This window comes from Muscardinus avellanarius (genome assembly GCF_963383645.1).
Source record: "Muscardinus avellanarius genome assembly, chromosome: 7".
NCBI classification, from domain to species: domain Eukaryota; kingdom Metazoa; phylum Chordata; class Mammalia; order Rodentia; family Gliridae; genus Muscardinus; species Muscardinus avellanarius.
This window is the reverse complement of record NC_137793.1, coordinates 83779133-83795212: the sequence shown is the minus strand read 5'-3', so window position 1 is coordinate 83795212 and position 16080 is coordinate 83779133. Positions and strand designations below refer to the sequence as shown.

The window sequence follows — 16080 nt, the reverse complement described above, 5'->3', positions numbered from 1 at the left end:
TGCCTCTGGCAGTATTTTTAATTGGCAGTTTTTCTCAGAGGCCATTTAATGGTATGAGCACTCTTTGACCCAGCAATGTTACTGCTAGTAGAAAATAATGAAAGGTGTGTGCATATATTATGTATAGAGTCACTTAATACAACATTTTTTAAATCATAAAACTTTGGAGGCAAAGTACATGTTCAAGAATGTGAGCTATATGAGTATAATATATTAAAATGTTATAGAAGAAGAATACATGGAGAAATTGTTCACAACATATATAGTTAAACAAATATGTTTCCAAACAAGGTTTGTAATACAATCCCAACTTTGTAAAAATAATAATGAAAGAGGGGAAATTAGGAAAACATAACACCTTCTAGAGTGATGATTTATTAGTGGTAGGAATTAAGGGTTACTTTTTTTTAGGCTTTCCATACTTTATTATAATAAATATGTGTTGCTTTTATAATTACAAAAAGTATTTTTAAGGTAAAGGTATATGCACGATGAAAAAAAAAATTCTCCAATGAGTATTTTTTTGAATGAAAGTCCTCTTTCTTCTTGCCTGCTCATTGAGCACTGCCTGGGCAGTATTATGCCTTTTACTACAAGGTTGTTGTGGGATCTGAATTTTCGTAGTAAAGAACAAGAAGGAGTTAGCAGAAGATAGAATGAAGGCTTCCCCTCTCGATAACCCAGTGATGCCAATCAGTTTTATCCCCTGCTCTCTTGGGTTTGGCATATAACATTCTGTATAGAAGTCATGACTGTCTCCTTCCTGCTTCCTCATTCTTCTCTATTTTTACTGTTCTATCTGGTTAGATGCCAACCCTGGCTGGCAGCAGCCAACAATTTGAGAGCTACCACTGCTCAGGTTAACCATTTGGAGAATCCTTAACATATATTATCAGAATCAGATATCACTAGCTAATCTTGCAAGCAGGTATTATTGAGCAACCACTGCCTTGGGAGTTTGGGGTAAAAATAAAACAAGTGAGAAATATAATTCCTTCCTGCTTTGGGAGTTTTCCATTTAGTCAAGGACTTTGAAGTCCTTGGATGTTTATATGCTTTTCCCTATCTCATCCTATTATACATCTTACTTTCTTTTGTAATCCTTTGGAATGTTTGCTTACAAGTATCTAAGAAAGCATGTTCCACCTAACAACAGTTGCTAGGTAGGATGTGGCTTTCAGGCCTGCTCTTTGGGGACCAATTGAAAAACCAAAGGCTATAACCCATTTTTCCTCTACACGATTGCCTTTGCTAGGCTATAGAAAGGGCACATTTCATTTTATTAAAACTCTTTGAGTAATCTGACCGTAATTGGGTCTGATCCGAGTGGTTATCTGATTTGCTGGGTTAAGTAATGGGCCTTAATTGAGTCTGTGTTATTTGTAGAGCTGGTGCTTCTCTTGCCTTTGTTGCCCCCTCCTCCCCCCTTCTGTTTCCCAATTAACCTTCATTCCTCTTTCCTTGCAGAGTAAAGAAGTCGGCCAGCAGCTCCAAGATGATTTGATGAAGGTCCTGAACGAGCTCTACTCGGTAAATCAAAATGGGTTGCTTGGTTCTTTAACAAGTAAAGGGAAGCGGCATTTGGCAGCTTGCAGCCAGAGTCACGTCAGCAGCAGAACTGAGCTGAGGTCGAGGACAGTACATGTTCCCCATTGGGGGTGACTCCACCCTTCTCTTTTTTCACGCTCTTTTTTTTTTTTTTTCCCAGTGCTGAGCGAGCCAGAAAATACTTTCTCAAAATAAGATCCTTCCTTGGCTGTGCAGATTCCCCTGGCTTTATCTGGGACCTCATCCCAAGAGATTGGCCAAGGCCTAGGTCACCAGCGTATTAGCAGCAGCAACCAGGGACCCCAAACTTAATGACAAGGAACATAGCCTGCATTGCACCACTTATATGTGTCTGTTGGAAAGGATTTGTTTTCCAAGTTTTGCATCATCTCCTGGATTGTTGTAGAGGAAAGCAGGGGCCTATGGATGCTTTAGAGGAAAGTTCAGATTCCTAAATGTCCCCAGTATAAGGGACCAGTTCAGGCAGAGAGCTTTGCACTGGCTTCCTGGAGCACAAACTTCAGTGAAGAGGCAGGTCGAGGGCTTGAAGGAGAGAACTCATCTGTTCTGAGATGACTGATACTTCAGGCACGTGATGCCTGTGGCTGACATGTGTCTCTTCGTGCATCAAAGGTGGTGGTGGTTGCTTTTCCCCAGCCATGTTTTGTTAATGATAATGAATACACACACCCATGTACATGCATACCAAGGAGATTTCTACTGCCATAAAAGAAATACTTCAGTTGTACAGCTAATACCTTTCAGGGATCCCTTCTCCAGCTCTGCTGTGTCGGCCCTGGGTATCATTTGCCATAAGTCACCCTCTCTTATTTGGAGGTGAAATAACTTCCTGTATTTGCTTGTTTTTCCTTCCTCCCTCTCATCTCTGTTCCTCCTTCCCTCTTTTCCTTCCTTCCTTTCCTTAATTCATAGGAGAGTGGGCAGTGGTGACATACATCGCAGGGATTTAGGGTCAAAGAAGTCTATGTTCTTGGGCCAGGAGCCTAGGTGTGCACGTTTTGCCCTGGTGACCACTGAGCAAGTAAATAGGGTAGAATGCTTTTCTGACTTGTCTCCAGTGATGCTTGGTTTGTTTTGAATTTCTAGTCTGACTCTTCTTGTTCTGAATCCAAGTAGATAGATGGTGCCCTTTCATTGAGTCCCCAAGTTTTTATTTCTTTCAAACAAAGTTAAAGTTTTCTTAAAAATAGAACCATTTTTAGACTGAAAGAGTTTCCTGAACTTTGTTTCTTCATTGCTTCTGCTTGTTCTTTTAGAGCATCTTCTAGGTACCAACAAGATCTATTATTCCTTTCTTTTGGCAGAGAATTCATGAATTTAGTAAGATAGAAAATGGCATATGTCATTAAAGAAATCTCGTAAGCATCTTGGGTCTCTGGTATTTTCAGTGTTTCTGGAGAGAAGTAGATTGGATAACCAGCAAACCCCAAACCCATTCAAAGCTTGCACACTACTTCAGTAGTGGGACTCAAAGCAGCAGAAGAAGAATAGTGTTGGAGGATATTACTTTTGCCCAGAGTACGAGATCTCTTCATAAGTTATGATTTTATTTTATTTTTTTTTTTCAGTACTGGGGATGGAGCCCAGGGGCATTCTACCTTCAAGCTACACTCCCAGCCTTATTTTTTTATTTTTTATTTTGAAACCGGGTCTCACTGAGTTGCAAAGGGCCTCACTAAGTAGCTGAGGTAGCTCAATCCCCTGTCTCAGCCTCCCGAATGCTGAGATTACAAATGTGCACCGCCAGGCCTGGCCATAAGCTATGATTTTAAAAGTAAGTGAAAGAATTTAAGCAATGCTGGAGTGGAGAATAAAACCCTTGTTGCTCTGTTCTAAAGGCCAGGCTAGTACCTCTAACTACAGTCATTAGGCATTCAATATTGTCCACTAAAAGCAGTAAATGTGGTGCATAAAATCTTTCCCCTGGTAGCTGGTGTGATGGTGCACGCTTATAATCACTGGTTTGGGAGACTGAGCCAGGAGGATTGTAGCTTCAAGGCCATCCTCAGAAACTTAGTAAGACCCTGTTTCAAAATGAAAAATAAAAAAGGGCTGGGGTGTGGCTCAGAAGTAGAATGCCCCTGGGTTCCAGCCCCAGTACAGGAAAACAAAAGAATGAAAGAACAAAAGAAAGAGTCGTTTCTTCTATAGGGTGAGATTAGTTAGCACCAGTTTGAAAAAGGAACCATGTGATTAGGGTGAGTAACTGTCCCTGTTTCTTGGTAAGCCTGGGACTGAAGAGTTTCCTCTGCATGAGAATTTTGGTGCAGAAGCTGAGAAAGTCCTGAGTAGAACAGGGTGATTAGTCACCTTGCATGAGATAATGGTTTCATCAAATAGAAAGTTGGGACTACTGTATACTCCCTTAGGAAGCCACTTCCTGTATATACTCTCACTTAAAGGAGTCAGGAATAGAATAAGGAAGAGTTTCTTGTAAGGAGCTTTCCCTTTATATCAGGAAAGCAGAGGGAATCTCTCCTTACAGTGACCCTGTAGACAAAAGTTATATGTGGGCTTCAGAAAAAGAAAATCAAGGACATGAGAAAGCCACCCTACTGTTCTCTGCTCTTCATACTTGTGTTCCAAATGTCCATGAACACTCCCTTTTGGGGGACTGATTACCCAAGGGTTGGTAATTTAAATACTTTGGAATCTCACTGAGACGAGGGGAAGAGCCCAGGTGTTTACAAATAAAGATCCTTTGGACAAGAGGCCCAGGAATGAACCATAAGTAGCCAGCTGCCCCTCTGCGCCTTCCTCTTTTCTGCCTGAAGGACCTTTGATTTCCCTGACTTGGCATTCTCTGCCAGGGGCCGCTTCCCGCAGCTGCTATTTTGAGAGCAATCCCACTGAGCATTCTCCTGCATGTGCTCTCCCCCGCCCCATGATGAGCCGGCTAGCTTGTAAGCCATGATATAAGTGGTTTTTGTTTTCCAACTGATGCTCCAGAAATGCCTTTGAAGTCAGAGCACACTGCTTCCCAAGGGACTTTGAGACTGTCTGCCTCAGTTGCACTCAGAGGCTGTGTCTAGAAAAGCCCAGGAAGCCCCCACAGGAAGGAATGTATGGAGGTACTGAAGCCAGGGTGACTGGCTGAGTATGAAGAGTCAAGAAAACCCTAGACTTGAGGAAGAAAGAAAAACAAAGGTTTTCTACTCCAGTACCACTCCTGAATACATTCATGTCCCCTTGACTTGCTGTGGCAGCTGTTTGGAGAACTACTTCAGACTGGTATTCAGCACCTGTTCTCTTGAAATAGTGGCAGCTAGTAGTTCCCCAACTCTGCTTGACCTTGGCACTAGACAATAGGCATACAAGACAAATGAGAAATGCTCCTAAACTCAAGACATTTCGTTTTAATAGAGGAAGACAGAGAAGTAAAAGGCATGGAGTTAAAAAAAAATGAGAGAGAGAGAGAGATAAAAGCCTCTATGTATCTGCACAGGGGAGGGGGATAAATTAGGCTCCTTGAAGAGGTACTTAAATTGAACCTTTTTTTTTTTTTTTGTACGGGGGCATTCTACCTCTGAACTACACCCCCAACCCTTATTATTTTTTGTTTGAAACAGAATTTTTTAAGTTTAAGTTGCTGAGGCTGGCCTCAGACATGTGATCCTCCTGTCTCAGCCTCTCAAGTACTGGGATTACAGGCATGTCACCACACCTGGCTTGAGTTGAATCTTCATTGCCAAGAACTCTTGTACTGTTCTCTACGTCTTCCCACCCACATTTTTTTTAAATCCCCCTCTCAGTATCTTTTCATTTCTCATTCATCTCTTGATGTTCTTATTGATAGATGGTTTTTAAAGTTTTTTCTCTCTGTATATTTGTTTTCTCTAAATCGCTTATTTGGAGCTTGGGATTCCATGTTAGTATTTTCCTTAAATGTCTGGTGATCTTTAGCCTGAGCAGGCTAAAGATTTTTTTATTTTTAAGTGGGGCTCTAAAAGGTTTGCAGCAGTCATGGCCTTTACTCTAGGGTGATCTGACTGGGCCATGTCTTTGGGGAAGCCTGTTAGCAGTACTTTTTTTTTTCTTTTATTTTGCATAGTCAGATTGCTGAGAGATGGCTCTTTTGAGCTCCCACTTACATCTGGGGCTGAATTTTGAAGAGCTCTGGGACATCTCACACATCGTAAATGTTTCTGTTGATTTTCCTGTTTTAAGTTCAGTACCCCTAGCCTCAGCTAAGCCCAGTATTCTCCAATCCACAAACCTTTTCTAAGGAAATAAACCTCTAGTCTCCCACTGTGGTGAGAGAGGGGATTTGGGGTCTGACTGTTCTCAGACTTTCAATAATTTGTCTTGTTTTAGCTCCACATTCATCCCATCACTACCAGCTCCTCTTGGGCCCTCTGTGATATGTCTGGTTGCTTCTTGGATGTCCTTACTTTTGGTTTAGGATAGAGTAGGCCAGTTACGATCTGCTTGTCAGAATCTGCTTCCATTTTCTTTGTTTTCACCAATTTACACCTAAAAGATAGTAGTAACAAAATCTCTTTTTCATTAATTTAGTGTGACTCGGGGAAGGAGCAAAGCTAAATGCATAAATTTAGATTTTCAAAGTAAAGTGAATGTTCTCCAAAGAACTGAGAATTTAGACTTCTGAGTTTCTTCTCTAGTTTGTATTTGCCTCACTGTTTACATTCTCTTGGCTTTTATTTATATGTTACATAATTTATCTTCACTTTTCTGTTTCCCCCTTTGTTAAGCATTACTTATTCGAGCTTCAGCCTCTGGGCACCTCAGTTTTCCTTTGGGTTGGAGGGCATGGTAATGCTTCTCCCAAATTTCCCCAGGAGTATTATTTAGTGTCATTAAGTCATTTGGGCAAGCACTCTGATGGTGAAGCTACCAGTGTGTACATGACATATTTTCTAGCTATGATGAAAAAAAATTCCAAAAAAGTATTGCTTCTCTTTATGAATTTTTAGTTTTTTCGAGTAGGTAATGTTTTTCTCACTTTTAGTAAGAGAGTTCTTTAAGTTCTTTAGGGGAAGGTACCAATATAAATTGTTCATTTTTATTACTTTGACCTCGTAGACACTATTTGAATTCTTTTGTTTTTCATGTTCATTCATAGTGTTTCCTTTTTATTTATCATATATCATTATAAAATAGAAAATCACATTCTTAAAGAGCATTCACTTTCATGACTATTTGCTCTAGCATTTGAATCCCTTGGTCAGATATAGGTGAGAAAAAAGAGAGCCTCCTGCCTCCCCTTTTTCAGCCAGGATGATGGATGTGCCCTTTTCTCACTTCTCAGTCAACCTGGAAAAAGGGAGATCTATTTGAATTGCTTAGAAATCAAAAAGCTTTTTAATGCCTGTGGTTGTTAATACTGCGTCTCCTGTACAGAAAATATGCAGAGTGTAAGCAGAGTGGATCTTATTGGAAATGGCATCAGGTTTAAAACATTCTGAGCCAGGTGTGATAGCACATCTGCTTATAGTCTCAGTACTTTGTAGGCTGAGACAGGAGGAGTGCAGGTTCAAAGATAGCCTCAGAAATGTAGCAAGACTTTCGGCAACCTAATGAGACATTGTTTTAACAGGAAAAGAAAAAGAAAAAAGAGAAGAGTAGGGATGTAGTTCAAAGGCAGAATGCCCTGGGTTCGATCCTTAGTACCAAAATTAAAAAAACAAAAACCTCTGCATCTAGGCTGTGGTGCTTATCGGTAATCCTAGTGCTTAGGAGGCTGAGACAGGAGGATCACGGGTTTGAGGTCAGCATTAGCAACTTAGTGAGAGCCTGTCTCAAAATAAAAGTTAAAAAGGGCTGGAGTGGCCGAGTGCACACTTGTAATCCCCGCGCTTGGGAGGCGGAGACAGGAGGATCGCGCAGGTTCGAAGCCAGACGTGCTGGCTTAAGAGACCCCGTTTCCAAATAAAAAGTATAAAATAGGTCTGGGAGTGTAGCCTGGAGGTAGAAGGGTTTCCAGGAACCCCAGTACCACCAAAAAAAAAAAAAAAGGGCTGGGGTGTAGCTCAGAGGCAGACTGCCCCTGGGCTTAATACCCAGTATCAAATAAGATAAATAGATAGTTATTTTCAAACACAACATTTTGCATCCAAAACGAGACATAGTTTAGATTTTAATGTACTTTGATCTTGTCACTACCTCAGGATTCCTTATTCTTTCCTCCACTTCCAGCCGATCCTGGGGGACCAATATACTCACAAAGTTTTTCTAGCCAAGTTTTCTCAACCTTGGCACCACTGATATTTTGGACCAGATAAATTTTTATTGTAAGGGCTACATTGTGCACAGGATATTTTACAGCATTCCTGTCCTCTACCCGCTAGCAAATCCCCAAGTTGTCATAATCAAAAATATTTTCAGGCATCGCCAAAGGTCCTCTGGGCGAGACACTGCCATAACTCAGCCGCTAAATGAAACCAATTTCTTGACGATACTTAATTTTTCCTCTAATTCGGCTCCAGTGCTATGCAGAGGAGAGGCACTATTACTTAGTGGCTAAGAATGTGGACTTTGGAGTTTGACAGACCAGAGTTTGGATCTTTACTCTGCCATTTACTAGTCGTGTGACTCCGGGTGCCATACTTAATCTCCTTGAGCCCCGTTTCCTCGGCTTTAGAATTGGAAATAATCACAAGTCTTTCGCAGAGTTTTCCTGAGGATTAAATGAGGTGGTATACATAAAACCCCCGACACAGCATGCATTAAGTGGTAGAGATTAATATTAATTCTGTACCCTTGCTTTCCCCTGTCGTTCAGCCACACACATGTACACGCAGCCACCCAGCTCCTACGCTCTGTATTTCTGCCTTCTAAAGACATTTCATGGTGTCAACATTTCAGCACTCTGAACTTCAGCTTGCTTGGTTTTGTTAAAGCATTTTTAATTCCCAGACAGAAGCTGGAGACTCCCCGTATGGAAACAGAAGCTCCAGCAGAGTGGGGCAGGCCCTCTGTGGCTGTAAGTGGCATGTTTGGGAGGACTGGAGTTCCAGGCTTCCTGGCCTCCTTGCTAAGAAATGAGATTGAATTCCTAGACAGTTGCTTTGATGGAAAATTTGCAAATTGCATCCCTCTCTTTTTTATATTACTGCCTTCTTGTGGCAACTGCAGTTACACTTGAGAGCAATTGTATTCCATCCCTGGTTTTTACTTCAAGTGTGCAGGTCTTCATGGGGTTGTTGTCTAGAGTAGAGAGTCGCTACGTGGATGAAGTGAGCCAATGTGTACGCAGCACATGCACAAAGCCAGGAATATACTAAGTGCTCAGTAAGTGATGGCTGTCACTGGTATTGCTGTTGCTGTTCTAGTTGCTGTGAAGGAAGGTGTCTGATGTAGCTAATGCAGGTCAGCAGAGCGAGCTTCTGGAGCATTTTATTTTTTCCCATTTTATATCTGAGAGGTGCAAAAGGTATAGGTCAGTCCCAGTCCGTGCTGCCCTCTTTAGCTTTGCCCTTGGGGTTTGAGAGACATGTTATTGTTTCCTGCACACTCAGTATTGTGAGGTGAGGACGCCATGGAAATCCCTGGGCCAATATCAGAGTAATGATTATAAATGATAATAAATAGAAGTAAATAATACATGATGAACAGACATGAAGTCATTTCAATAAGAAGACACGGTGGCTCAGTTCCAATACTGCTTTTCTGTGCTTTGAAGCAATCTTTAATATGTAATGTTTGCTGAACCAAACCCTTCTGGATTTTTCCTCCAGGGGGATGAGGATATCGCTGCACAGGGGAGAAGTCTGAGTGTTAGTCTTCAAAGCAGAGAGTTGACTGACCCCATTGGCTTGACATCCGGGTGGGGGCGGGGCGTGTCTTGCAGGTCATGAAGACATATCACATGTACAATGCCGACAGCATCAGTGCTCAGAGCAAGCTAAAGGAGGCAGAGAAGCAAGAGGAGAAGCAGATTGGTAAATCAGTGAAGCAGGAGGACCGGCAGACCCCACGCTCTCCTGACTCCACAGCCAATGTTCGCATAGAGGAGAAACATGTCCGGAGGAGCTCAGTGAAAAAGATCGAGAAGATGAAGGAGAAGGTGCGTATGCTCCAACAACTATAAAGACAGGGAGAAAGGTTCTGGAAGGAAGGACTCATAGATTTCCCAGTCGGCACCATGAAGAGAAAAACAAGGAAACTTTGGGTTCCTTTAGTGTCTAATGACAAACAGTCCTTCCGCTCTATCCTGGCAGGAATCCTAGGTATTGAAAGAATTTGGGCACACGAACGCCAAGATTTTAACATCAAGCAGAAAGACAAGAAACATAGACACCTTTTCCAACCCGTTTTCCAACTTAAGTGACATATCCTACTGCTCTGGGAAGTAGAGGGAAACTATGGACCTTGTGTTCTGGCCTAATGGCATCAGGCGTTCAGGGGCAGGGATAGTGTTACCTTCTCCAGGCTGGCAGTGCAAGGATGGAGGATGGTATTTGAAGATAGAAACAAAGTGGGGCATGCATCTGAAGTTGGAGCCTCATTAACCTCTCCTGAATTGATCTACTTTATGCCCTTGAATCTCATTAATCAGAATTAGAACCCAATTTAAAGCAGACGCGCATAGGGACTAGGAGCACAGTTGTGGTTCTTGAATGTGCTGTACTTTCATCTCTCAGAGAACAATCTTTCCTTAAAAAAAAAAAAAAAAGCAAAAGTGAACTTCTGTTTCCTTTTCAGCGCCAAGCCAAGTACACGGAGAATAAGCTGAAGGCCATTAAAGCCCGGAATGAGTACTTACTGGCTTTGGAGGCAACCAACGCGTCTGTCTTCAAGTACTATATCCACGACCTGTCTGACCTGATTGATGTAAGTGCTTAAAGCTGGGGCGGGGGGCTGTGGGCTCCTCGTGTTTCAGAAGCCTGGTCACACACTGCCATTTCTGTTGGCCAGGCATCGGTGACATTTTAAGAAAATTAGGAAGATAGCAGTAGCCATGATCCATTAGGGGCTTGCTCTGTGCAAGTACCAGGCACTTTGTGCTTTATCCCAGTCACCCTTCACTCCAGTCCTAGAAGGAAGGCATTATTATTTTTACTTCTATTGAATAGCATTCAGAGAGATTAGGTGACTTACCCAGAGCTAATAAGAAACAGAGGCAAAATCTGTATCTAGGTCTGATTACTACACCCATGCTCACAATCATAATGCTCGTCTGACTGTCCAGAAATACTCCCTGATGTCAGCAACTCGCATGGAGAAGTGATGATAAGAGCTTACGAGTGAGAATGCCATTCTTTACATTTATATAGCACCTCATGTCTCAGGTATTATCTGATTGTCATATCACTCTTATAGATAGTGAACGTTGTCTCAAATTTGTAGACAAAGGAGATAGTCGTCTAGAGTTGAGAGACTTACTTGTCCAAAGTTACAGGTTCGCAGTGTACTGCATATTATGTTTATGTTAGGAGAGTATCCAGATGCTCCTGACATCTGGCACTTTCGTTTTGAAATCAGGAGGAACACTGTAGTAGGCGCCTAAAGCTTGCGTGGGGCAGGCTTAGCTTTTTGTCTTTTGCCTATGAGTCAGCCTTGCTTTGAACCTCCTCAGACTTTAGAGTTAAGTCTTATAATCCCGCTCACCTGCAGACTTCAGTCTGGCCCAATTCCTCAGGCCGTCCTAAGGGAACCTACATAAGTGATACCATTTCTCATCTCTTCCTCTGGTCATCAAAATAGGTGACTGGAACCAGCTGGTGGAGCATCAGCGTCCCAGTCCCAGGGCTACAGGTGTATGCCTGTATCCTGTCTGAGGTCTGGCTTTTGCTTCAAATTTTCAGCAATGGCAACTGGGCCCTGCCCACCTCTGGCCAAATTGTGCCTCGGTTTTTCCACTAGCAAATCTGCCACGTTCGCATCACATGATGGCCTGGTCTAAGAGTCACGGTTCTACAACTAGCTGGTTTATCTGGGCTTGTCATTGAACTGTCCTGGAACTCCGTTTTGTTTCCCACCCCTCCATCCCCAACAAACTGAAATCCTGGACCAGGTCACTGGTACCCAAACCTGCCCACATTAGAGTTGCTTGGGGAGCTTTTCTAAAATACAAATTCCTTTCTCCCTTTGGCCAGAGAGTTTTGATTCAGTAGGTTTGGGGCCTGTCCTACCCTGGGTGTCATTGTCTCATGAAGTAAGTGGAGCCTTGGTCTCTGTTCTGGCACCTCTTTGTTCTCCCCGCTTGTTGATGCTAATCTGAACACTGTCCTTCAATGGCGGTCAAAGCCCTAAACAGGATTCTTTCTCCTTTAGGGCAGCAGCTCTTCACTCTTGGGGAAAAGGCTTGTTCTCAGCTTGAGGAAGTGAATTAATTCTTTCTCTCTCTCATTTTCTTTGTGTATGTGGGGGGGGGGGTAGTGGAGCTAGAACCCACAGCATTCTACTTCTGAGCTATACCCCCGGCCCTATTTTATTTTTTATTTTGAAACAGGGCCTCACTAAGTTACTGCTGACCTCAAATCTGCGATTCTCCTGTTTCAGCCTCCCCAAATATTAGGATTACAAACCACCAAACTCAGCTAATTGATTCTTTCTTATTTTCAATTTCTATTATTTATCTTACATTTGAGGGGAAAAGTCAGACTGTGCAGGATACCACACCTCTTTAACTGGTTTGTCCTCCTCTCTTTTTTTTTTTTTTTTTTTTTTTGTCCTCAAAGCAACGTTCCTGCCACTTTCACCAAAATGCTAACCTAAGGGAAGACAAAGGGTATTACTATATTAGTCATAACCTTTGTAATCCATAGACCCTTCATCAGATGTGAATAGACATTTTAAAATCAATATAAAAAGCAAACTATTTTGGACCTAATTTTGTGTGTGTGTGTGTGTGTGTGTGTGTGTGTGTGTGTGTGCACTTTTATTGGTGCATTATAGTCTTACATCATAATGTAAATCAGGTTGACAATGGCATACATGTGTGGACCTAATATTCTTCATTTCTTAAAAAGGCTTATTGAGAACCTAATTTCACATGATGTGGTGTGAAGTACCACTGAAGAAGGAGATAGCCAGCTTCCTCGGTGCTCAGCAGGGCATGGACCTAGGGGACCGCGGTCAAGCCTAGGGTGCTAGCATTCCAGACAACAGGGGTAGTTCTTTGCTATTGTGATTTGACTGTATTCTGTTTGTTTTATTCAGTGATTGTTTTGTTTTTATTTTTTAGGGTAAGGACACATTAGTTAATCTTTTTAGGGAAAGCTGATATTACTCTGCTCCCTAAATATTAAGAGAATATTTATTTGGAGTGAGGCCATATACTCAGCATTGGAGGTACATATGAAATATAATAGTTTTTGCCAGCCAGGTGTGGTGATATATGCCTGTAATCCCAATACTTGGGAGACTCTGACAGGAGATGGGATTGTAGGTTTGAGGCCAGCCTCAGCAACTTAGCAAGATCCTGTTTCAAAATAAAAAATAAAAAGGTCCAGGATGTCGCTCAGAGGTAGAATGCCCCCTGAGTTAATCCTAGTACAAAAAAAGGTTTGTTGTTTCCATTTTGTTTTGTTTTTTTGCCTGAAAGGCATTCATAGATTCTAGGTGTTTCAACCCATAAATCATGATCCATGAAAGTTATGCAATCACTTTTTGGGGTTTGACTTGGTTTTGTTGTTGTTATTTTTGTTTGATTTGGTTTGGTTGTATGAATAGACTGGCCTAGAATAGAAAATAAAATATTAGGGTGTACCACAACTAGTATGGTTAAGTTTTACTTTGTGAAACTTTTTTGTTAGGTATACATATGCATGCTTGCACACCCATGGATGGTGTGTGTGTGTGTGTGTGTGTTTGTGTGTGTGAAAGAGAGAGAGAGAGAGAGAGAGAGAGAGAGAGAGAGAGAGGCAAAAAGAGAAAGAGAGAGAGAGAAAATGAATATAGATGTGTTTTTTATTTGTGAGTTGAGAGTCTGGAATAGTTTGGGAGCTACTGTAGGTCTCTTTACCTTCTCCTAAGATCCAAGAAGGCAGAATCCAAGACTTACTTCATCTTAGGAGCCTCCAGTGAGTGCTTAATATATAACTCAACCCATCATATGTTTATTGAAGAAAGAATAGAAAAAAGAGGAAGATGATGATCGTCTAAGCCAAGATTTTCTTTATTTTTTGTGCCTTTTAACTATTTTAATTATTTTTATGCCTTTTAATAGCCTTTTTTGGGGGGAAGGGGTGTCATGATGGTACTAGAGATTATACCCAGGGCCTCACACATGCTAGGCAAATGCTCTACCATATAACCTTATTCCCAATCCACACCATCTCCTTTTTTGGGTTTTTGGGTTTGTTGTTGTTGTTTTGGGCCTGGGGACTGAATCCAGGGACACTCTACCTCTGAATTACACCCTCCCCACCCTATGTTACTTTTTATTTCAAAACAAATGGTCTCACAAAGTTGCTGGGGGACTCGCTAAATTGCTGTAATCCTCCTGTCTCAGCCTCCCAAGTACTAGGATTATAGGATTATTACTACCAGGTCCAGCTTCCAGCCCACTTTTAATATCCTTTTGGTGTATGAGTACACTAAACTTAAGTATGACAGTTTGAAGTTTTAACAAACTTGTACACTCTGGTAATTTACATCTCTACCACCATGTAGAATAAACACCTTGAAAAGGTATCTTTCCATCACCTGAGCAAGTTCCTGTTGTCTCTTTCCGGTGAATTCTCCATGTCAAGGTAACCAGTGTTATGACTTCCTTCACCAAACATTATGGTTGCCTGTTACAGAACTTCACAAAGATAGGCTTATACAGTATACATTTTTTTGTATCTGGCTTCTTTTGCCCAGCATGTTTTTAAGCTTCATTCATGTTATTTGCATGTATCAGTAGTTTCCTTCTTTTTCTTGCTGATCTATGCAATAAAAAGGGCCAAAAGTGCTTTGGCAATGCACACACAGAGCAGGAGCGAGTGAGGAGCCTGGGTGTGTTGGCATCATGATTTTGACAGTATCCAGAACTTGCTTGAAGACATGGGATGTGTCTTATTCCAGTCCGCTGCCATCTGTGTTGTATACACCATTCTGTCTCCTTCCTAGGGCTTTGAATCTCAGTGTGTATTTAAGGCGTGGAGGATAAGTGAAAAGAAGTTATTTTTGTCAATGTCATCACACTGACACAAGGACTAGCCTCCGATTTCTTTTTATAGTATAGAATAAGATTTGAAAGCAGACTGTAGGAATCCACATGAAGCATTTGAGACACACCAGGAAAACCCTGACTTCAGGCCAAAAAGACATACTGAGCTCACTTGATAGCATCGAAGAACTGTAGGCTCACTGGAATGTAATTTTCCTCCCCCGTACTCCTGTGGCTCTCTCAGCCTAGGAGCAGATGGATGAATAAAGAGCAGGGCATTGTCCTCATGTGTAGCTGGAGTATTGTGAATACCAGGTACAGGGATAGAGAGTCCAGGACACCATGTACACCCAAGTCAGACATGAAGGAACTTGGCTTTTCAATAAGAAAATTTATTAAGGACAGTTATTTTTTCTCTTCTCTATGAACTTGAAGTGGGTGTTATGAAACACCCATTTTTTCTTTACTAGATTTCTGTAGTCTCTGAGTGAGGCCATCAGCTGATAAAGGGTTAATGAACTATCAACTCGAGTTATCATACATCTAGATGGACTGTCATTAAATTCTTATAAAAATTTGATTTCCCTGGAGAGAGTTTTCATCAAACATTTATATAACCCAGAAATGGCCAGGGGAGCCCAGCATGGCCACAGACCTCATCAGAAGTCATGGAAAGTATGCTTTGTCCCCAGTGTGAGTAAAATAACACGGTACTTCTGCTCACTGGGATGCTCTTGAGAATACAATGAGGTGTTCAACTCTCTTTTACCTTACCTTGCCAGATAATGCTTCTTTGCTAAAGGCTCAATTTCTGGCTCTTTCCCCCTCTGATGGCTAAGGCTCTGGAAAAGCTATTCCAAATCTCCTAGGTTAGCTGGAGGCATAGAAAAGCCAGGGGTGCATTATGAGTTAGACCCCCACTCACTGTCGGAGAAGGCACAGAATGGTCATAAATAGAGACAGTGTTCCAGCCCAGGAAAGCACCTGCTTCCCGTAAGCCATACACAGTGAGCAAAACCAAATCTTCAGTGGCCAAGTGTCCCCACTTGACTCAGGTCAGTGTTCTTATTATTTTCTGAGAGGCTTAAGTCGGTACTTGTAGCATAAATTAATAAGTGAGCTTTATCAAATGCCTAATGAGGGAGGAATATCAACAGGGAAACGATACTGGCCAAGTCCTCAAGAAGCTTGCCTTCTGACTGGGGCAATGTGATGGCAAGCCTCAGGATGAGGGGGGTGTGTTCTGGGTCACACGAGGGCTGGAGTTGAGCACAACTCTAAGTGGAGGCCGGGAGAATGTTGGCCAGGGTTGCAGGGCTGGCTCGTTTCCCAGAGGCTGGGAATTTGATTTGGATCATGAAGACTGGGTTCAATTCCAACAGGTGAGAGGAATGGGAAACACCCTAGGAAGAGAAAATGCTAGGAGCTGCAGGGCAGAGGTCAGTGAATTT

At 42.0% G+C, this 16080-nt stretch overlaps 1 protein-coding gene across 3 annotated transcripts in view; it reads left to right on the top strand.

Moving 5' to 3' along the window:
* SRGAP2 (SLIT-ROBO Rho GTPase activating protein 2) overlaps nucleotides 1-16080 on the top strand; it is a gene marked incomplete at both ends in the record, with an annotated part of 264810 nt that overhangs the window by 175705 nt on the left and 73025 nt on the right. For all 3 annotated transcript variants that reach the window (XM_080698581.1, XM_080698580.1, XM_080698579.1), the window contains 3 exons: nucleotides 1468-1530; nucleotides 9380-9595; nucleotides 10234-10362. In XM_080698581.1, coding sequence (XP_080554707.1) covers nucleotides 1468-1530; nucleotides 9380-9595; nucleotides 10234-10362 — 408 coding nt within the window. The remainder of the gene's footprint in view (nucleotides 1-1467; nucleotides 1531-9379; nucleotides 9596-10233; nucleotides 10363-16080) is intronic.